Consider the following 22,883-nt stretch of genomic DNA (forward strand, 5'->3'; position numbering starts at 1 on the left):
AGGCCACCACAACAAAGCAAATATCACAGTAAATCAAGTCACAAATTTGGGTTCCCAGTACACAGGCTGTATATTGTCACCCTGCTTATTTAACTTCTATGCGGAGTACATCATGAGAAATTCCAGGCTGGATGAAGCCCAAGCTGGAATCAAGATTGCTGTGAGAAATATCAGTAACCTCAGATACTCAGATGACACCAGCCTTGTGCCAGAAAGCGAAGAGGAACTGAAGAGCCTCTTGATGAAAGTGAAAGAGGAGAGTGAAAAAGCTGGCTTAAAACTCAACATTCAAAAAACTAAGATCATGGCATCCAGTCCCATCACTTCATGGCAAATAGATGGGGAAACAACAGAAACAGCGACAGACTTTCTTTTCTTGGGCTCCAAAATCACTGCAGCCATGAAATTAAAAGACACTTGCTCCTTGGAAGAAAAGCTATGACCAATCTAGACAGCATATTAAAAAGCAGAGACATTACTTTGCCAACAAAGGTCCATCTAGTCAAAGCTATGATTTTTCCAGTCATCATGTATAGATGTGAGAGTTGGACCATAAAGAAAGCTGAGCTCCGAAGAACTGATGCTTTTGAACTGTGGTGTTGGAGAAGACTCTTCAGAGTCCCTTGGACTGCAAGGAGATCAGTCAATCCTAAAGGAAATAAGGCTTGAATATTTATTGGAAGGACTGATGCTGAAGCTGAAACTCCAATATTTTGGCCACCTGATGCGAAGAACTGACTCATTGGAAAAGACCCTGATGCTGGGAAAGATTGAAGGTAGGAGGAGAAGGTGATGACAGAGGATGAGATGGTTGGATGGCATCACCGACTCAGTGGACATGAGTTTGAGTAAGCTACGGGAGTTGATGTTGGACAGGGAAGCCTGGCGTGCTGCAGTCCATGGGGTCTGTGTTGCAGTCCATGGGGTCGCAAAGAGTCAGCCATGACTGAGCGACTGAACTGAGTGCACAGAAAACTTACGTTTACACTGTAGTTTACTGAGTGTGCAATAGCACTATTTCTAAAAAAAATAAAAATAAATCTATATACCTTAATTTTAAAATACTTTTTTTGCTAAAAAATGTTAGGCATCATGTGAGCCTTCAACAAGTCGTAATGTTTTTGCTAGTGGAAAGTTCGAAATACCAAAATATGACAGAGTCACAAAAGGAGTAAATGCTGTTGGAAAAATGGCCCCAGTAGACTTGCTTGACCAGAGCAAGGTTGCCACAAACCTTCAATTTGTAAAAAATGCAGTATCTTCAAAGTTCAGTGAAATGAGATCGACCTGTCATGGAGTCCTCAGAGGAGCCCTATTCCAATTGATAGATGAAAAGTGTGAGGCCCACGGCCAGGATGTCCTTTGCCCCAGCTAACACAACCTGGACACAGTGGAGCTAAGGCAGGATTGAAAAAAACCTTAGGATGCTATGGGAGCTTAAAGACAGGATATCTTGCCTCATTCAAACTTTTTACAGTTCAGCTGAGAAAACTGACATGGAAAGGAGAGTAATTAGTCAAGGACCCCAAAATAAACCAAAATGACTGGTGTGGTACAAGACCCTTTCCCCAGGGGTCATGGAATTAAGCCAGGAACACCCCCTCGCCTGCTCTGAGGCATGCCAGTTGCCTAACCATGCCAAGAAGAATGTTATGGATTGAATGTCATCCCCCAAAAAGATATATTGAAGTCCTAATCCCCAGTACCTCAGTCTGTGGCTTTATGTGGAAATAGGGTCATTGCAGAAACAATTAGATAAGATGGGGTCGTGCTGGAAAAGGATGGGTCCCTAATTCAGTACAACTGGTGTCTTTATAAGAACAAGAGAGAGGCAGAGTGAAGACCATGTGAAGTCAGAGATGCACAGGGTGAGTGCCACGTCAGTGGCTTCAGGAATCAAGGAGGCTTTCAAGATAAAAGAGATCCTGTTGGGGTGTCAGGGACAGCCCCTACCTGTCAGTCTTGGACGGAAAAAGAGGGAGGGACTCAGACTTATCCTGAGATGATGGCATGAGGACAGCCAGCCTGGTGGTGGCCCCCAGGGTGGGAGTCCTGGGTCTCCTGTTCCCACAGGGAGATGGCCCCTGCACTGGTGGGTGGGGACCAGGCAGATAGAAAGGGGCCATTAGTACCAGCACCAGCCTGTGGGGGACAAGTGGGAAGGAGGCAGCTGTTAAAAACGTGCCACTGACTTAGGAATCCCAGGGGATTCTGGGAGAGTTCTGGGGGGGGGAGGGGTCCTCTGCAAACCCCCCATCCCCAGAACCTTCAACTGTCAAGCACCATACAAGCTACCAGTATGCTGTACTCTCCAGGTAGGCGCTGATGGGGTTTGTCCCACTCATGTACCTGGCAGACGAGGACCTCCCCCACCCCAGGAAGGGGCTGTGTGTCCTTGGGGGTGACTACTCCATCAGACTGGATGCTCCCGAGGCTCAGGAGTTGGGCCTCTTCCTCAGCCAGTCTGGGAAAGAACAGGCCATGGATGGTCAGACCCTCAGGAGAACAACTTCCTTGTCTCCGCTGAGTTGGGGAAAGGAGAGGGACCAGCCACTCTGCTGTCACAGCTGCCTGGGGAACGGTCTCCAGGCTTCTTGGGAAGTGTAGGCCAAGGGGAGACCCAAGCCCAGTCTAGACAACATCTTCATTTACTTAATTTACTCTCTGCTCTGAGAATTAAGGTGGTGTCCCTAAATCTTCAGTCTTTGCCAGCATCAGGGTCCCTTCCCGAAACTGAAGGCAAAGGGAGAAGGGGGCGGCAAAGGATAAGATGGTTAGACAGCATCGCTGACTCAATGGACATGAATCTGAGCAAACTTGGGGAGACAGTGGAGGTCAGAGGAGCCTGGACATGACCTAGCCCCTAAATCTACAGGTCCCCGGTCTGATGGGAGAGACAAGATATGCGCCCGGGACAAAAATCATCGTATCTATTCACACCTTGCTTTCACATATTGCTCTGGCCATCTGCCTCGCCTCCCCCCAGCCAGCCTTGTCTGTCTGAGCTTGCCCATGCCTGGGCCTGAGACATTTGGGGGGTAACTGTGGTGGAGTGTGCGTGTGCGTGTGTGTGTGTGTGTGTGAGGCCTCCCTGCAAGCCTAGCTGCTGCGTCAGAAGCGCAGACCAGGACAGTGAGCGATGACCTCTCAGCTGGGTGATGAGCTTGAGGGAAGGCTCCAGGGAGATTAAGGAGACTTATCACCTTGGTTTCTTCTCTGATGTTCTCCAGTTTTCTGGGACACCAGCACCTTCTGTGGTCCTCCCAGACCCCCTCCCCTACCCCAAGAGCTCAGCACAGCCACTCTTGGGGGCAGCCGGGCAGAGGCCTTGGGGCAGCCCCGTTGGAGGAAGGGCAAAGAGGCTTCCCTCACTATGTGGGGCTCTAGGCCTTTCACTTAACCCGGGTTTCTCACCCTCCACCCTCTTGACGTTTGGGGACAGGATAGCTTTTGTCGTAAGACCTGTCCTGCGCTCTGTAGCACGTTTAGCAGTATCCCTGGCCTTTACCCGCTGGACGCCAGCAGCCCCTGCGCCCTGCTCCCCAGTTAAGGCAGCCAAAGCATCTCCTGACAGTGCCCCCCGGGAAGAAGAGCTGACTTACCTTCTTTGGGGGGCCCTGGGTTCCACCCAAGTCAGGAACAGCCGCTCCTGCCAGCGATGGCAACACTGGGTGAGGACCAGCCTGGCGGTGAAACGAGCACGAATTCTGGGTTCATCCTTCCTCTCAGGACCCTCTTCATCTCTGAGCAAAAGAAAAAACACATCCTCCTCCCACACATATACTCCACAGATACACTCATAACTCTTTACACACAGAGACACACACACACTACACAGACACACAGACACACTCGACACAGACATACACACATACGTTCTCCATGGAGACAGACACACACATACACACATGTGCTCCACAGATACACACATACTCCACATACACAGACACGCTACACAGACACACCACGTAAACACAAACACACATTCTCCACACATACACACAATACTCCACAGATGCGCGCGCACACCCACACACACCCCTTTCTTCGCTTTCCCCTAGTCTGAGGGAGGGAGAGGGAGCTTCCCGATCATTCCTAAGAGAAGCCCAGAGGGCTTAGGTTGGAAGAGAAAGGGCTGGAGGGAAAAGGGGTGAAGGGAATAAGTCCCAGATTCCCACCCACCTACTCTCTCCCCTGCCCCCAACTCTGGTCTTCCACAACCGGAAACCCCCCAACCTTGGTGTCGGACACCAGGGCAGTCCCAACTTGGCACAGGCCTGTCTGGGGGTGGCCTCACCAAGCGGGTGGCATTGAGCCAGAACTCTTCCCAGTGGATAGATGTGAGCATGGGGTCAGGAATGATTCCAAGCAGAGGCACCGAGGCAGCCTGTGCTCCGAGGTGCTGGGCTGGTCAGGGGCAGCCTGGGTGGGTTTGTCAGGCTAATAAGTCGAGAGAACAGGGGTCATTCCTGGACCCGGGGAAGTCCCAGGAGACACTGATGAGGGACTGAAGAATGGGTTTGCTTGCTTGGGGAGGTGGGAAGAGTAAGGGGGCATCAGGTAAGTTCAGCCACAAATGGCCTGTGGCCTCCCTAGTTGACGAGCAAGGGGAGGTGGTGCTGGGTCCCCTGGCCTCCCTCCAGGGCAGTGTGGCGAGAAGGTCACGAGCCTAGCCTGGGCTCTGCGGTCAGACTGAATCCACCTCAACCCTGACTCTGTGACCTTGGGCCAACCCCTGACCTTGGCGCTGCGGCTTCCTGTTCTGGTAACTGTGGGTAAAGCACAGCCCTCTCTTGGGCCTGGTGTGCCCGGCAGAGCAGGCGCTCAGGCCTTTCAGCTCAGCTGCTCTAATTCTTCCTGACCAGTTTGAGGGAGGAAGCACAGCTGAGCCCCCAGCTCCTGCCTCTGAGGAGCGCAGTGCCCCTTCGGGGGCCCAATCTGGTCTCCCCTCTAGACAGCCCAGGACCCCTGCCCCTCTCTGCAGCTGCCCTCTTCTTTTCCTCACTCTGGGCTCCTCCCTCACCCCGGGCCCCACTGGGCTCTGTTTAACTTAGACCACATCCTTCCAGCCTTCCCGCTAAGTGCTTCCTTATTTCAGAAACAGCTGAGAATATGGGGAGATGGGAGGACCATCCCTGGGCGCCCGGGGGGTAGGACTGGAGATTCAGAGTGGGTCTTGCACTGTGGTCTCAGTTCCTCTTGCCCCTCCTCCGTGCTGTGCCCTGGGGTTCACTGATGGTGGCAGAGGGCAATCAGTCCACGGTTAGGAAAGCCTCAGGAAGCGGGTAAGAGCCTGCAGTCCCTGTGCAGGAGGACGGATCCTGGGTACCCCCACTGCTGCTGACCCAGGGTCTGTCAGCCGGCCTGACTTTTCCTCTCAGAGACTCAGCCGTGGGGCCATTCCCTAACTGGCTCTCTCCCCTGAGATGCTCCTTTCCTTCTGCCCTCCTGCCCTCGACTCTCCGCTATTTCCCCTCTCCCCAAAAGGCAGTGTCTGTTTGCACAGTCTGGAGATCATTAAAAAAAAAAAAAAAAAGCAGCTCTATTGAACTGTGATTCACACACACACCGTATAATTCACCCATTTAAAGTGCAGGAGTCAATGGCTTTCAGTACACTCACAGAGTTGTGCAACCATTGCCACAATCAATTTTAGAAACTTTTCATTCTCCCCCCCAACCCTGTAGCCATCAATTTCCAACCCTGCAACCCCCTAAGCCCTAGGCAACCATGATTATATTTCCTGTCTCTATATGAATTGGCCCATTTGGAGCACTTTGTATAATTGGAATCATATTATATGTAGTCCTTTGTGACCGCTGTCTTCACTTAGCCAAGTGTTTTTAAGGTTCATCTCAGTGCTTCATTTCTTTTCATCGTCTATATATTCCTCATTTTGCTTGTCCATTCATCAGCTGATGAACATTTGGGTTTTTCCCCCCACGTTTTGACTATTGTGACTAATTCTGCTGCTATAAACATTTGTGCACAGGTTTTTGTATGGACAGATTTTTTTTTATTTTATTTACATATTTATTTTTGGCTGCACTGAGTCTTTGTTGCTGCACGCAGGCTTTCCCTGGTTTTGATGAGTGGGGCACGTCTCTAGTTTCAGTACACAGGCTTCTCACTGCAGTGGATTCTCTTGTTGCGGAGCGCGGGCTCGCTAGTTGTGCCGCACAGTCTTAGTTGCTCCGACTCACGTGGAGTCTTCCAGAACCAGGCACTGAACTCATGTCCTCTGCGTTGGTAGGTGATTCATAACCTCTGGACCACCAGGGAAGTCCTGGACATATTAACATACTTTCATCTCTCTTGGGTATATATATCTAGAGGTGAAATTTCTGGATCATGTGGTAATTCTGTGTTTAACTGAGGAGCTGCCAGACTATTTTCTGAAATAGCTGCACCCTTTCACATCCCCACCAGGAGTGTCTGAGAACGCCAACTTCCCCACATCCTCACCAACACATCTCATTACCAATCTTTTGGATTAGAGCTGTCCTAGAGGGCTTCCCTGGAGAAGGCAATGGCAACCCACTCCAGTACTCTTGCCTGGAAAATCCCATGGATGGAGGAGCCTGGTGGGCTGCAGTCCATGGGGTCGCTAAGAGTCGGACACGACTGAGCGACTTCACTTTCACTTTTCACTTTCATGCACTGGAGAAGGAAATGGCAGCCCACTCCAGTATTCTTGCCTAGAGAATCTCAGGGACAAGGGAGCCTGGTGGGCTGCCATCTATGGGGTTGCGCAGAATTGGACACGACTGAAGTGACTTAGCAGCAGTAGTGGCAGCAGCAGGCTTCCCTGATAGCTGAGACGGTAAAGAATCTGCCTGCAATGTGGGAAACCCAGGTTCGATTCCTGGGTTGGAGAGATCCCCTGGAGAAAGGAATGGGAACCCACTCCAGTATTTTTATCTACAGAATTCCATGGACAGAGGAGCCTGGCAGGTTATAGTCCATGGGGTTCCAAAGAGTCAGACATGACTGAGCAACTAACACTTAACTTTCAGTGGGTGTGAACTGACCTTGACCTGCGTTTGTCTAGTGACGAGTGATACTGAGCATTTTTCATGTGATTATTGGTCATTTGTGTATCTTCTTCAGAGAGACCCCGATTCAGATCCTTTGTCCATTTTTTTTCTCCCAAGGGTCCAGGTTTATTGAGGGCATGGGGGTCAACAGAGAAGCCCAGTACCTGTGGGGAAGGCCTGCTGTCAGTCTGTGGGGCAGCGGCCTGGCAGGCAGCTGGAGAGAGGGGTCTCCAAAACCTGGGTTTACTTGAACGTGTGGCTTTCGGCTCCACCATGCCCAAAACCTTTGGGTCTGAGCATGGCTGCATAGCAGGGCCTGCCTTCATGTTCCACCTGATCCCCGCCCCAAGGTAGGCGTCTTTCCACAATTCTCGTGCTTCAGGCCAGGCCAATGCCAGTCCTTCCCCATGGATGTCACCCGTTCAGCAAAGTACACCTCCTTGTTGCACACGGGGCACCTGGGTATGGTGGCGCCAGATCTGGGACAGGCAACTGGGCTGGAGCAGATTGGAGCGTTGGACTCCTTTGTCCATTTTTAATGGGTTATTTGTCCTTTGATTATTAAGCAGAGACCGTTTTTGACAGAGGGATTGCGGCCCACATAAGCCAGAACCGACTCAAGGCCAAGGGCGTAGGCCAGCACCACAACGCCCAGAACTACAACAACCAGAGCTTTGAGGAACTGCGAGCACTCTGCCTACGGAGGGGAGAGCTGTTCGAGGACCCCTTTTTCCCTGCAGAACCCACTTCACTAGGCTTCAAGGAACTGGCACCCAACTCCAAGCACGTGCAGAACATCAGCTGGCAACGGCCCAGTGTGGGCACCGGGAGAGGAGGCGTGGACTCCTGGGGGATGGGACGTGTAGTGACGCCCCAGTTGCTTGCACAATTTCCAATCCCTCATCGCCCTCTCTTGGCTCTGCCCTGGATTCCACCTCCATTCGGGTTAAGGACAGTTCTGGAAGTGCTTAAGTAAAATCTCTCAGATGACCCTGGCAAGGTCACTCACTGACTTTTGCTGTCACAGCTTACACCTATGCCAGCTTCTCCCCTCCACCCCATCTCCCCCATCCATGTTTCCCCTAGAATCCAAGAAGCAGGCAGCATTCCCCAAGGAGGTAGGACGGAGGTTAAGAGTGGATGGCTTGGGCTCTCTGAAACCTTTCTTCCTTCTCTGCAGCAAATCACAAGCAATCCTCAATTCATCGTGAATGGGGTCAGCCCAACTGACATCTGCCAGGGGGTGCTTGGTGAGTGCAGAGCAGGAAAGCCTGGGGTGTCTTCTAAGGCTGGGGAACTGGGACCCCAAGGCTCAGACAGCTCTTCTGTTTCCCTGCTCCTCCCCTAAGCCAGATTCCACCCTCACCTGCTGCCATCTGGGTCTGGGAATAAGCAAGGTGCTATATTATTTATTGGGGTTTCCAGGTGGTTCAGCAGTAAAGAACCTGCCTGCAGAAGACACAAGTTCAATCCCAGGTTGGGAAAAATCCCCTGGAGAAGGAAATGGCAACCCACTCCAGTTTTCTTGACTGGGAAATCCCATGGACAGAGGAGCCTGGTAGGCTACAGACCATGGGGTCACAGAGTCCAACACGATTTAACGACTAAACAGCAACATATTAGTTATTAATTGCTCCAAGACTCAGTGACTTAAAGCAACAACAAACATCTATCATCTCACAGTTTCTCCGGGGCAGAAATTAGGAAGCAATAGAGCTGGGTGGGTCTGGCTCAGGGTCTCTCATGAGGTTTCACGGGAGCTGGAGAGTCCCCTTCCAAGATGGCATGCTCACGGGCAGGAGGCCTTGGGTCCTTGCCACGTAGCTTCTCCGTAGGACACTCGAGCATCCCCACATGGTAGCTGGCATCCCCCAGAGTGAGTGGCCTGAGACAGAACAAGGGGGAGGCTAGATTGACTTCCCCAGCTGGTCTCAGGAGAAACAGGCAGTGACCTCCCCCAGGTTCTGCTGTTAAAAGCAAACAAACCTGCAGGGACTTCCCTGGTGGTCCAGTGGTTAAGACTCTGTGCTTCTCCTGCAGAGAGGCATGGGTTCAATCCCTGGTCCAGAAACTAAGATCCCACGTGCCACTCAGCCAAGAAAAAAAAAAAAAAAGCATGCGTGCGTGCAATCCAACTCCCATGGAAGGGAAGGGGAGCTAGCCTTCTGCTCTTGGGGGGAGGGCTGTAGAAGGACTGGTGGACACATTTTTTAAAGTCCCTGCAGGTGCTCCGACTTCCTCAGTCTAAGGTATTAGGTGAAGGAGAGCCTCTCTCGTGCGGGCTCCCACCACCGGTTCCCATCCTCAGCTTGGGCTCCGGGGCCACACACATGGAAATGCGCAGCTGGGCAGTCCTGCTGTCTTTTCAGGAGATTGCTGGCTGCTGGCCGCCATTGGCTCCCTCACCGCATACCCCAAACTGCTATTCCGCGTGGTGCCCAAGGGGCAGAGCTTCAAGAAGAACTACGCTGGCATCTTCCATTTTCAGGTGAAGGATGATTTGAAAGCCAGAGTTGATTTGTGTTTGAGGCATGTGCACGTGTGTGTGGAGGCTGCGTGAAAATTAGTACATGCTTTGAAGCTTACATTTTCTCTTTACTTTTGAAAAAAAAAACATATTTATTAGGGTAGATTTTTGCCTAATTATTAGAGAAATATCCTCTCACTAAAGAAATTGTGTAAGCTAAGCTTTTAAAGCCCCAAAGAAAATAGTTGTAATGGTTTGTGATTCTCCTCCTCTTATCTCTGTCTCCTGCTTCTCGCTGTGTCTCTGTCTCTCTTTCTCTTAATAGAAACACACATATATGTATCAATATATGCATGTATATGTGTGTGTTTGTCTGTCAACATCTATGACATGGGAGTTTCGCATAATTTTTGTAATCTTCTCTTTATGCATCATGTGGACAAATTCCTCAGGTCATAAAAACATTTCTGAAAGTCACAAGAGTTTTTCTGAATCACAAGACCTCAGATATAAAAGACCAGCCAAAGTCCAAAGGCGGGTGGATCCCTCTGGAGGCTATGGCAGAACCTGACTAGAGGCTGGAGGGCCTTTCAGATCTTTCATTGCTTTTCTGGAGGTGGGTGGGCTCTCTGTCACTGGTGTGTCATTGAATTGGCCACCAGGGGGCACGTGTGTAACAGTCCTCTTGCAAGGAGAGGGGAGTGTGTGTGTGTGTGTGTGTGTGTGTGTGTGTGTGTGTGTGTTTGGAAAGGGGCCTGGGGCAGACAGATGCCCACACCTCACTGACACCCACCTTGCTACCCCCAGATCTGGCAGTTTGGGGAGTGGATGGACGTAGTGGTGGATGACCGGCTGCCCACAAAGAATGGCAAGCTGGTATTTGTGCACTCAGCGGAGCGCACTGAGTTCTGGAGTGCCCTGCTGGAGAAGGCATACGCCAAGTGAGTGCCTAGCCAAGTGACTGGCCTGGCCTCCAAGCCTGCCCTGACCGTTGGCAGAGATGGAAGCACCTGGAACCAGGGGAAGAGGCAGGGGGACCGCGGGGCATCCCTCACTTCCCTCCCTGCCCCCTCTGAGGTCGAAGCTTACAACCAGACAGAGCCCAGACAGTGCCTTCTCTGTGCCTGCAGGCTGAACGGATCGTATGAAGCTCTGTCGGGGGGCAACACGGTGGAGGGCTTTGAGGACTTCACGGGGGGCGTGACACAGAGCTTCCAACTCCAGAATCCCCCTAGGAACCTGCAGAGGATGCTCAGGAAGGCCGTAGAGCGGTCTTCCCTCATGGGCTGCTCCATCGAGGTAAACCATGCTGGGTTTCGCTTCAGGGCATTTGCGTCTGTTGTTGCTTTCACCTAGAAAGTTCTTTCTCCAGATACCTGCATAAGTAGCCCCTTCTCATTCACATTTCCACTTCAGTGCTCCTCCCTCAGGCTAGTCTTCCCTGCCTCTCAATCTGTTAGCTGTTCCTACCCCTGATTTCCTCTCTACTTTGTTTTGATTTTTTCCCCCCAACGTTTATCACAGTCACAAACTGTCATACTTGTTAATGTGTATATTCATAACCAAACTTCTCCAGTTTCCATATTCCGTGAAGGCGTGTCCAACTCTTTGCAACCCCATGTACTGTAACCCGCCAGGCTCCTCTGTCCATGGGATTTCCCAGGCACGAACACTGGAGTGGATACTGGAGTGGGGGATCAAACCCAGGTCTTCTGCCCTGCAGGGAGATTCTTTCCCATCTGAGCCGCTAGGGAATCCCTTCCATGAAGGCAGCGACCTCATTTGTCTCTTTGACAGCTGTTCCTGGGACAGCTGTCCCAGGTGATACTTGGCATACAATAGATTCCCAACACCTATTTGTTCAAATAAACAAATAAACCCAGAGTGCCACTGTGAGGGTTCCCCATGGCTCAGTGGTAAAGAATCTGCCTGCAAGGCAGGAGACGCAAAAGACTCGGTTCAATCCCTGGGTGGGGAAGATCCCCTGGAAGAGGAAATGACAAGCCATTCCAGTATCCTTGCCTGGAAAACCCCACGGACAGAGGAGCCTGGCAGGCTACAGTCCAAAGTGTCACAAAAAGTCAGACATGACTGAGTGACTGAACACAAGAGGGTCACTGTGAGACCCAGCAGTGGCATTCTTGGGCATTTATCCCAGAGAAATGAAAACTTAGGTCCACACAAAAGTCTGTGCCTAAATGTTCAAAGCAGGTCTATTTGTAATAACCAGAACCTGGAAATGACTTAGATGTCTTTCAACGGGTGAACAGTTGAACAGACTGCAGTGAACTCATTTCAGGGGATGCTACTCAGCAATAGAAAGACGTGAACTATTGACACACACAACAGCTTGGATGAGTCTCAAGGAAATTCTGCTGAATGAAAAAAGCCAATCCCCAAAGGTTCCATACTGTATGATTGCTTATATGACAGTGTTAAAATGACAAAAAAAATTTTTTTAATCTATTTATTTTTGGCTGCGCTGGGTCTCCATTGCTGTGCAAGTTACTCTCTGGTTGCAGCAAGCAGGGGCTACACTCTAGTCCTCACTGAGGCTTCTCTTTGTTGCAGAGCATGAGCTCAGGGTTCCCAGGCTTCAGTAGCTGCAGCGCTAGAGCACAGGCTTCATAGTTGTGGCTGCGGGCTTAGTTGCCCCAAGGCGTTTGGGATCTTCCCAGATCAGGGATGGAACCGTGTCCCCTGCTTTGGCAGATGGATTCTTTACCACTGAGCCACCTAGGGAAGGCCTTGAAATGACAAAATTCTTGAAAAATGGGGAACAGATTAGGAGTTGTCAGAGTTTAGGCAAGACAAGACGGTCATAAGAGGTGATTGTTGGCTGTAATAGGGCAGCATGTGGGATGTTAGCGGTGATGGAAATATTCTGTATTGCGACGATGGTGGTAGATACAGAACACTATACATATGATAACAATACATAAAACATACACAAATGAATACTAGTAAAAGTGGAGGCGTCTGTGTTAGATCAACAGATTGTGTCAACATATTCATTCTGGTTTTTATATTGTGCTATAGGGACTTCCACGCTTCCGCTGCAGGGGACACAGGTTCAATCCCTGCTGGGGAACTAAGATCCTGTATGCTGTATGGCATAGCTAAAAAAATAAAACAGAACAAAAAACCTTGATATCATGGTATAGCTTTTTTTTTTTTTTTAGCAGTTTTTAAAAACTAATTACTTATTTTTATCTGGACAGCACTGGGTCTTCATTGCGGTGTGTGGGCTTAGTTGACCCACAGTATGTGGGGTCTCAGTTCCACAACCAGGGTTTGAACCTTGGTCCCGGGCTGTGGAAGGCGCGTTTTTAACCACTTGACCACCAGGGATGTCCCTGCGCTATAGTTTTGGAAGATGTCACCGCTGTAGGGTGTTGGACGTGGGGCACACAGGATCTCTCTGTATCATTTCTTAAAATTGCTTGTGAGTCTGCAAGCACCTGAAAAGGCAAAGTTTAATTAAAAAAAGAAAAGTGAAAAAAAAAAAAAAAAGAAAAGTGAACCCAGATCTAAATAAGAACAAAGTCCTAAAAAGGGGGGATAATGTGTACACGTCTAGCCAATTCACTTTGCCGTACCTCTGAAACGAACATGACATTTATTGTAAAGCAACTCTTCTCCAATAAAAATAAGTTTTAAAACAGGGAGTTCAGAGAGTTGTCACCTGTCTTCAGGTGCCCCCCGTCCCCCTGACCAGCTCCTGAGTTCCTCTCGAGCCCTCTGTGTTCTGCAGGTCACCAATGAACATGAACTGGAGTCCTTGACCCAGGGTATGCTGGTGAAAGGACATGCTTACTCAGTGACCGGCCTCCAGGATGTGAGTCTGATCCCTGTAACCCCACCCAGAGAGGCTCGAGAAGGCGAGCTTCTCTGACCCTATGCCCCTGACCTCTGCCCACAACCCACCCAGGTCTCCTACCAAGGCAGGACAGAAACGCTGATCCGAGTCCGGAATCCCTGGGGCCGGATTGAGTGGAATGGAGCCTGGAGTGACAAGTAGGTGGCCCGCCAGCACTCTGGGGGGAGGGGCAGAGCACACCGCAGGCCCCACCCCCACGGAGCAAGGCCATGCCACCGAGAGATTCTCCATCTAACCAGGACTCTCAAGTAGCTCAGGGGTGAGGGGAGCCCTGGGGGAGGAACGAGCTCTGCTCCCCCACCTGTCTCTGCTCCAGCGCCAAGGAGTGGGAGGAGGTGGCCCCAGACGTCCAGAGGCAGCTGCTGCACAGGAAGGAGGACGGGGAGTTCTGGTCAGTCCCATGCCCGCCCCCGTCATCCTCCTGCCGCCCATCGCACCCGAGCCTTGGACGGGGAGGTTCTGGGGGGGTCTGTGTGTGTGGGTGTGCCACTGATGGCTCTGCGCACCCCCCACCACAGGATGTCCTACCAAGATTTCCTTGGCAACTTCACCCTCCTGGAAATCTGCAACGTGATACCCGACACGGTCTCTGGGGACTCCAAGAGCTGTTGGCACACCACCTTCTACGAGGGCAGCTGGCGGAGGGGCAGCACTGCAGGGGGCTGCCGGAGCTACCTGGGTGGGCTGTGCGAGGGTGAGGGTGGAACTCGGGGCAGGGAATGGGTGATGGGCCACTGACCCACTGCACAACCGGGCCCAGGGGCCCAGGGGCAAGGTCCATCAGATGCCACTGGGCCCTGCTGAGGAGGCGGGCACGTGGCCTGGAAGCCCATCCACCCCTGGAAGGGCAGGGCCATCCTGACCTGCTTCCTCCACAGACACATTCTGGACCAACCCCCAGTTTAAGATCTGTCTCCCCGAGGAGGATGACGACATAGAGGACGATGAAGCCGTCTGCACCTGCCTGGTGGCCCTGATGCAGAAGAACTGGAGGCGGACAAGGCCCCACGGAGCCCAGCTGGAGACCATCGGCTTCGTCATCTACTCGGTGGGCGCCCAGCTGCTGCCCTGGCCACTCTTGCTCCTGCAGTGGCCTCACCCCCCGGACCACTGCCCACCCCACAGCCCCAGGACTAGGACACCCTCCCTTCAACCACCCCCACACCCCTAGCTCGCTCTTCCTTCTTTGCTCCCCACAAGGTTGTGTTAGTTTCAGGTATACAAAAAAGTGGATCAGTGGTATATAGACACACACCCACTCTTTTCCCACATAGGTCGTTACATAGTATTGAGTAGAGTTCCCTGTGCTGAGCAGGAGATCCTTATTGGTGGTGGTGTTTAGTTGCTACGTCCTGTCTGACTCTTCTGCGACCCTGTGGACAGTCCATGGGATTTCCCAGGCAAGAGTACTGGCGTGGGTTGCCATTTCCTTCTCCAGGGAATCTTCCCTGAACCAGGAATCCAACCCGTTACTCCTGCCTTCTCTCCTGCATTACTGGCAGGTTCTTTACAGCTGAGGCGCTGGGGAAGCCAGGTCCTTATTAGTTACCTATTGTATTTACAGTAGTGTGTGTATATCAATCCCAATCTCCCAGTTTATCCCTCCCCCCTCAACCCCCTGCCCTGGCTTTTTCTTGAGTGGTGTGTTGAGCTTTTAAGGCAGGGCTGACAGTTTTCTTTCCACATTTTTTAAATAGAAAACTCTTAAGGAGGAACTTCCCTAGTGGTCCAGCGCAGGGGGCACCGGTTCTATTCCCGGTTGGGAACAAAGATCCCACATGCCTCAAGGTGTAAACAAAAAGGAAAAAAAAAAAAAACACTTAAGGAGCACTTCCTCTGTGCCAGGCATTGTTCAAAGGGCCTTTCAAATAGTAACGCCTTTAATAAAAAGGAAGGAGACTGGGAGCCAGAGGCAAGGTCATGTCCAAACTCATCCCGGTTTCAACACGCTCAGAGATTTCCCCAGAGCCCCCAAACCTCCGCAGAGCCACCCCACCAAGGGCATGGAGTCTGGCCAGGAAAAACCCTTGACAAGTGTTTCCCAAACTGTGCCTTGCAAAATCCTAGAAACGCCCATTTGTCCTTTCACTTACATAGTCAACAGTATCCATGGAGCACCTTCTATATGCTCAATCATGAACAAAAGCAGACTTGAGCCCTGCCCTCCTCCTAGGCTGTGTGTCCCTCAGGTTAACAGACACACCCAAAACCATTTCTAAGGTTAGATGCGACCCCTCCCGGAAAGGCTGCCTTTTCTACACCCACCCAGAGCTCCCCTGGGCCATTAGTATATTAAAGGTTCTGCAGGAACCTATATTTCTGCAGGAGAGCAATGTATTTATCTTGGTTTAAGTCACCTTTTTATAGAGCACCTTTTTAATGAGCACCTTTGCGCTCATTCCTGGGTTTCTATGAATTTCCTGGGAAAAATTAGCACTCCATGGAAAATGCTCTCCCCATGTTTTTTCCCAGTTCTCCAACTGCTCAGCAGCGTGAGACTGGGTGAGTTAGTTCACCACCTCTGGGGGATTTCCTTTCCATCCTTAACCCGAAGTGATAAAATATCCTCTTCGCAAAACTTGATGTAAACCATACTTTGCTGTCCAAAGCAAAAGGAAAGGTTATTAAAGCCGGGACTTAACAGCTCTTAGATCCCACGCGCCTCCCCACACTGGTGTCCCAGGGCCCTTATTAGCAGTACCCCGCCCCCCCAACACCAACACACACACAGCCTGACTTCCATGGACCTGAGCCCCTTAGCCATCCTGGGGATCTGACCTTCCTCTTTCTTCCCTTCCCAGATCCCAAAGGAGGTACCGAAGACGAGGGGCTTGACGCCTGGCAGACACCCACCCCATCCCTGGCTTCGTGTAGATGGGCCAGGGGTGGAATTCGGTGAAGGGTCTGGGGGCCACTGGGTCAGGGTTCCAGCCCCCTTGGGCCCTGGGTGGGAGTCAGGGAAGGAAACGACCACACTGGAGTTACCTGCCAGCCGGACAGTGTCCCCCTAACCTTGCCCAGCTGGGCCTCACTGTGGGGGTCCCTCTCTCCTTGCCCTCCCCCGGAGGACCCTGGACCCACTTGCAGGGCACGTACAGTTTCAGAACCTCCAGGATGTCCACTTGAAAAAGGACTTCTTCGTCAAGTACCAGGACCTGGGTTTCTCAGAGATCTTCACCAATTCACGGGAGGTGAGCAGCCAGTTCCAGCTGCCCCCGGGGGAATACATCATCATCCCCTCCACCTTCGAGCCACACAAGGACGCCGACTTCCTGCTGCGGGTCTTCACCGAGAAGCACAGCGAGTCCTGGTGAGGGGCCCCACCTCACTGCTCCAAGGCTACCTGCCCCCCACCCTGAGCTGTAGGATGTCATGCTCAGGGATCAGTCATCCAGTAGCCCCCACCGACACCAACACTCTGTCCCTAATTTTACAGTCAAGGAAACTGAGGCACGAGGCAGGGAAGTCCAAAGTAGTAGCAGAGTCAGGATTGGAACCCCAATCCCATGGCACCCATTCCCTATTGCTTCAGATACACATGACCTCTCCACCCTTCCCACTGGAGTCCCTGTCTCCCTGAACCCCTGCTAACTCCACACCTTCATCCACTTCTGCCCAGGGAACTGGATGAAGCCAACTACGCTGAGCTTCTCCAAGAGGTGAGGGGAGGCTATGGGGTTGGGGGTTCGGGGCAGTATGTGTGGGTTGGAGTGTGAAGGAGCACTCTGGACCGTGTCCCTCTCCCACCCCTCTCCCTCCAGGAGAGCACCTCTGAGAGTGACATAGACCAGGACTTCGTACGCTTGTTTCACATAGTGGCAGGTGGAGAGGTGAGAGGCAGAGGTCTGGGGGTGCTGAAAGGAGGTACCTGGGGGCTGAAGGGGCCAGAGCGAGAGCTTACAGTCCCCTTTCCTAGGGCAAGGAGATAGGCATGTATGAGCTACAGAAGCTGCTCAACAAGGTGGTCTCCAGATGTGAGTCTTCCACCCGCTGCAAGCCTTCCCTTAATCACCCTTAATCACTTGCCCCTCCCCCCCCCAGCAACACTCAGCTCACCCCTCCCCTTCTTTCTGCCCCCTCCCTCCCAGTCAAAACCTTCAAAACTGAGGGCTTCAGCCTGGACGTCTGCCGCCGCATGATCAACCTCTTGGATGTATCTTCCCGTCCAGTGGGCCTTCCTGCCCAGGGTTATCCTGCCCCAGCCCCTACCCTTGAGCCTGCCCCCAGGTGGCCCCCTCTCTGGCCAGCCATCCCCTCCTTCTGGATGGGGATTAGGCTCTGGGGTGACAAAAGATGCCAGTTCTCCTGGCCGTCACCCCAGTTACCTACAGGGCCCTTCAGTCTTGGGGTAGTGAGCACCTCAGTGAGCTGCTCTGCTTCCCAGCCCCCGGGATGTCCTTCCCACCCCCTCCTCTGATATCCTTGACTGCCTCTCCTCTCAGAAAGATGGCTCTGGCAAACTGGGGCTTCAGGAGTTTCAGGTCCTGTGGAGAAAAATCAAGAAATGGACGGTAAAGGGCATTGAGGGGGCAGTTCATGGGGGTGAGAGAGGTCCTTGTGAGGAATGAGGACTAGGAGGTCTAACAAAGATGAACCTGTAACAGGAGCCCCTGACTAGACATGTGCGTGTACACAAATACACACACGCACACACAGATATCCCGGGATGGAGTTGTTGACATGCTGCCATATGAAATAGTCAAAATGTTCCCGGGACTTTCCTGACAGTCTCAGTGGTTGGGACATTTTCCAATGTGGGGGGGCTGTGGATTGGATCCTTGGTCAGGAAACTAAGGTCCCTGCCTTGCAATGTGGCTAAAAAAAGAAAAAATTCAATAACCAGCAGAGTCTAGGTAGCAACTAACATAAAGAATACAGGCAGAGAGCCCTGAGCAAGGTGCCAGGAGCCAGCTCTGCGGTCACCAGGCGATAGGAATATGGGAGCTCAGGTGTAGGCCAGAGGGGGACGGGGCACGGGGGGTCCTGGTTGTGAAGCATTTTACCCCTTGTGAAGCACTGTGCCCTGCACACGGCCCTACCACAACTGCCTGTCCCTTCAGGACATCTTCCGAGAGTGTGACCAGGACCAGTCAGGCACCTTGAACTCTTATGAGATGCGCTTGGCAATTGAGAAAGCAGGTGGGCTAGGGGCAGGACAGGGTTTGGGGGCTGGGCCAATATCCTTGCCTGGAAAATCTCATGGACAGAGGAACCTGGTGGATTGCAGTCCATGGGGTCGCAAAGAGTCGGGCACGACTGAGCGACTAACACATAACATAGGGGAGGCAGCGGCCAAAGGGCTGGACTCTCTCCTTCCGCACCCCTCTCTCTCCCAGGCATCAGACTGAACAACAAGGTGACTCAGGTGCTGGTGGCCAGGTACGCGAATGACAGCTTGATCATGGAGTTTGACAGCTTCATCAGCTGTTTCCTGAGGCTGAAGGCCATGTTCAGTGAGTCAGGCGGGCACCTGCCCACGCCCCACCCCGGGCCATTGGCCCACCAGCCTTCTCCCACATACCTGCATGAGAAGCCCTGCTCCAGAACACTCCCCTCCACAGGGCAGGCAGTCTGGGTTCAAATCCCAGCCCGCCACTTGCGGGCTCTGTTGCCTTGACCAAGTCACTGTATCTCTCTGTGCCTGTAAGTGTAGATAGTAGTGCTGCCCACATAGGACCACGGTAGAGGTTAAATGAGATAGTATTTGGAGAGCACTCAGAAGTGGCCGTCGTTCAGAGCAAGGCTTTAGGAAGGAGTCCTTATCATTAACTCCCTATGGGACTGGGGATGTAGCTGGAGAGAGGGATACCCTTTCTGACCTCTGCCCTAGTTGAGAATGGGTGACCACTGACTCACCTCCCAACTCTCCTCCCTTTGCCTCCTCCCCGAAACAGCGTACTTTCTAACCATGGACCCTAAGAACACTGGCCAGATTTCCCTGGACCTGAACCAGGTACACGGAAGGGATCTCAGGCACCCCCACCCGTGGCTCCGCTGACCCTTCCCTCTCCACAGACATCGTGCCCCACCTCTCCCATCTTCTGACGTTCTTCTCACCCCACAGTGGCTGCAGATAACTATGTGGGGTTAGAGTCACTGCAGGAACCCTACTTCCTTCCACCACCAGCCCCCCAGGGCTTCTGGCCTGGGGTCGGTGTACACCCCGTTGCACTCAGCTCTGCGCCTCTGCTGATGGAATGGACCCTGGATGCCAGGCTCACTCCATCAGCAGGCCTCCGGGCCCACCCTCCCGGGCCCACCCTCCCCACTCAAAGAGTTTTTCTTTTACCCCAACCAGACTTCGGTGGCTGGATTTACTCCAGTTTCCTCCCTCTCCAAGTATATTTCACTACAGGTTAAGTGACACTTTCCCCAGGGTCCCCAGCTGGGGAGGTGGTCCACGCTTTCCACCCTGCTCAGTCTCCCCTGTTTCACGGCCCCTCCCTTCTCCCTCTCACTGGGTGTGGGGGGCATTAATACAATGAACAACACGTGCCACTGGCTTCTGTGTCTCTGTGTTTCTACGTCAGGAAGAGGCTGACAGGGGTGTAAGTCGTTTCCTCAGCACCAAAAAGGGGGAACCCAGTAGTTCTCCGTTGGGGTGGTACCACACCCCTGTCCAGGGAGCATTTGGAAATGCAAATATTGTCACAGAGCTAGAGGGCGCTGTTGGCATTTATGGACAGTGCTGGGGAAGCTAAAGGCAAGGAGTGCCCCATCACAGCGTGGTACCTGGAGCAACATCCTAGGGGAGAGCTGAGCAGCCGGACACTGAGCCTCCCCTCCCATCTCCTCCCTCAGACTGGAATCTCCAAAGGTGGCACTGCTGCTGTCTCACCAGAGTTCAAAAATCCTATAGGAGTCAGCCAGTGATAGAAATGCACTGAGCCTCTAGGACATGTGGCTGGGGAGGAGTGGGGGACTGTGGCCACAGATTAGTTCATTCCTGCCTTGAAAGGTATTCATATTCAAATCATTCTTATTGTTTAAAAACTGCTGCCTGGCTATTGTCCTTAGTCCACCAGTCCTTGACCTTGGAGTCTCTGCCTCAGATGCCTCCAGCTATCAGCCCCTAGACCCCAGCCTCCTGCTGCAGCGGGCAGACTGAGACCACCAGCAGTGCCCCCAGCTGCACTTCTCTCAACCTTCCAGATCTCTCTGTGGCTCTCTCTCCCTACCCCTGCCCCAGGCAACTGTGCTTGGGAGCTTTGCAGCCTCTTGCAGGGAGACAGCCTCTAAATTCTTTTAGAATAGGGTCTAACGAATCTAAACCTCCAATGAATTGGAATCCTTCCCGGCTCTGTGTAGGCTTTGAGCTTCCCAGGGTAGCAGGCTTCATTTCCTCCTGCACTAAGAGCTCAGAGGCTTCCTTCTATTTGCATTAAACCCACCCATTCCTCTTAGGCTTGGGGGTGGGGGGTGGGGGTGGGATTCAAGTCTTCCTGGATCTGGTGACCAATTTCCAGCACCAGCCCTGCCCTTTGTCGCCTTTGTGAAAACCACCCATTGCTCCATTGCCTCCCCCACCACCTCAGAGCAATCATTTCCGGCCCTGCCACCCTCCTCTCCCACCCTCTGCGGTCTTGTCTGAGAAAGAGGTCACAGTCTGTTAACAAGGGTCTTAAAGACTGATTCCTCAACCCTGTCTTCCAACACCACCTTTTCTTTTCAGAGCAGCTAAGGAGCAAAGGTCCCTAGGTGGGGGCAGGGATCCTTTGGGAGAGGCTGGAAAACTTGAGTTTTTGAGAGGACCAGGCAATCCCAGTTGGTTCTGGGGAGTCCAGCCAGACGCTGACCCTACCCCTTCTTTGTCCCTTGCCCCAGCGGGAGATGTCACCATCTTCTATCGGATCCCAGGCTTTCATCGCCGTGGCTGGGGTTCAATCTCTGCTCTGGGAACCGAGATCCTGCCAACCATGTGGCATAACACCCCCCAAAATGGGGGTGACGGTGCCTGTCTCAGAGCGGTGCTGTATGGATGACTAAGATGAAGAGGGTGAAGCTCTCATTGTCACCTGAAAACTGGGTTCCCCTCTTAGTGGATGCTAAGCCAAAAGACAATAAACTCAAAGAGCAGAAGGGAGGATTTATTACTTGCAGCAAATAAGGAGAACACCGGAGATCTTCCCCAAAGCTGTGTCTCTCCGAACAGCAAAACTGGGCAAGTTTTTTGTTTGTTTTGTTTTTGTGTTTAAGTTAAAAAAGAGTAATTTTTGAATTTTTTATTGGAAGTTTTAAACTGAGGGTATATGCATATGCATGAAGGGGGCTTGAGAGGAGGAGAATTCTGCCTGGGATTACGGCAAAGGTTAACAGAGGACAGGCTTCAGTTGATTGAAGTCACCAGGGGTCAGAAAAGGTCAACCTTGTCATCCCATACGTTTCTTTTGAGCTGGTGGTTGAGCACCTCTGGCTAATCTTCACCAGTGAAACAGAACTGGAAGTCATAATTTATAACTGATTTGCCATTCTGACTTCTCTTGCCTCGTGAGTCATTTGTTCTTCTGTTCGCTTAAGCCCATCATTACTGAGACCTACTCAAGTGCAAGCCTTGTGGCCAGGCCTGGGTCACAAAATAGGTTTCGGCTCAAAATGATTTCTCTCATGTTAAAAAACAGTATCTGGTTCTTTTCCTCTGGGGACCCCCTACCCTCTCTGCTTCCGTTGTCACCACGCTGAGCAGAGCCCCATATATAGTCTGTGCTCTGAACAACCCAAGGGGGCACCATTCACCCCAATTAGGATGTGAGAGGCACCCTCAGAGTTTGACCACATGACTGCGCTGTACTGGAGAAGTGAGACGAACCAGCATACACTGAATAAATATATCTAATTCAGGCATGCATTCAACACATTTGCAAACATGCCTTCATCACATTCCTCCACACCCAAACTCTAAAACAGAAGTTGTCCCCCAACCCCCGCCCCCTAGCTACGGCCAGGCCTGCCTGCTCCCTCCTCTTGGTGGTCAAATTTGCTCTCTGCATGCACACCCTGACCACTCTTTCTGACTCAATCCATTCAAATACCCACTCCACCAATGCCTGGGAGGCCATTCCCATGACATCTCTGCTATCTCCAGAGACGGTCTGTGATCACACTTTCTGCTCTTCTCCTCCGGTCCTCAGTGTGGGGAGCTTCCTCTGCTCACGGCAGTGTTTTGCTGGGAAAGGGCATGAGACCGTGCTGCCAGCACCCTGCTCAGCACGTGCTGGGTGCCTGTGACTGAGGTCACGTGGTAGAGTTTGCCTCGGGATGACTCACCGCTGCTCTCCATAGCTGCTGCCCCCGTTCCCTTCAGACCCCCTCTTCAGCCCCCATCTGTATTGCAAAGACGAACTCACATCGGGGAACATAGGTCCCCCAGAATAGCTCCGGAATTTTTTCCTCTGCTCTCTGAGAAAGTGGGGTCAAAATAGACCAGAAATCCTGCCATTTGCAATGAAAGGAATGGCTCTTGAGGGCACCGTGCTAAATGAAACAACTCAGAGAAAGACAA

General features: G+C 52.1%; 1 protein-coding gene and 1 pseudogene across 1 annotated transcript; one reads left to right on the forward strand and one right to left on the reverse strand.

The window, feature by feature from the left end:
• Positions 1-7,280: 7,280 nt before the first annotated feature.
• On the reverse strand, positions 7,281-7,497 carry LOC114109732 (cysteine-rich protein 1-like; annotated as a pseudogene).
• Positions 7,498-7,501: 4 nt separating this feature from the next.
• On the forward strand, positions 7,502-19,880 carry CAPN11 (calpain 11). Its single transcript, XM_027959195.3, has 22 exons — positions 7,502-7,551; positions 7,623-7,854; positions 8,218-8,287; positions 9,407-9,525; positions 10,312-10,445; positions 10,635-10,803; positions 13,259-13,342; positions 13,436-13,521; positions 13,701-13,775; positions 13,903-14,063; positions 14,263-14,432; positions 16,186-16,197; positions 16,483-16,694; positions 17,004-17,043; positions 17,146-17,214; positions 17,301-17,358; positions 17,473-17,537; positions 17,827-17,895; positions 18,445-18,523; positions 18,721-18,837; positions 19,279-19,337; positions 19,449-19,880. The coding sequence occupies exons 1-22, from the start codon at positions 7,502-7,504 to the stop codon at positions 19,473-19,475; spliced, it is 2,157 nt and encodes a 718-aa protein (XP_027814996.1). The 3' UTR covers positions 19,476-19,880.
• The last annotated feature ends 3,003 nt before the right edge of the window (positions 19,881-22,883 follow it).

Source organism: Ovis aries, chromosome 20, assembly GCF_016772045.2.
Source record: "Ovis aries strain OAR_USU_Benz2616 breed Rambouillet chromosome 20, ARS-UI_Ramb_v3.0, whole genome shotgun sequence".
Lineage (NCBI taxonomy): Eukaryota > Metazoa > Chordata > Mammalia > Artiodactyla > Bovidae > Ovis > Ovis aries.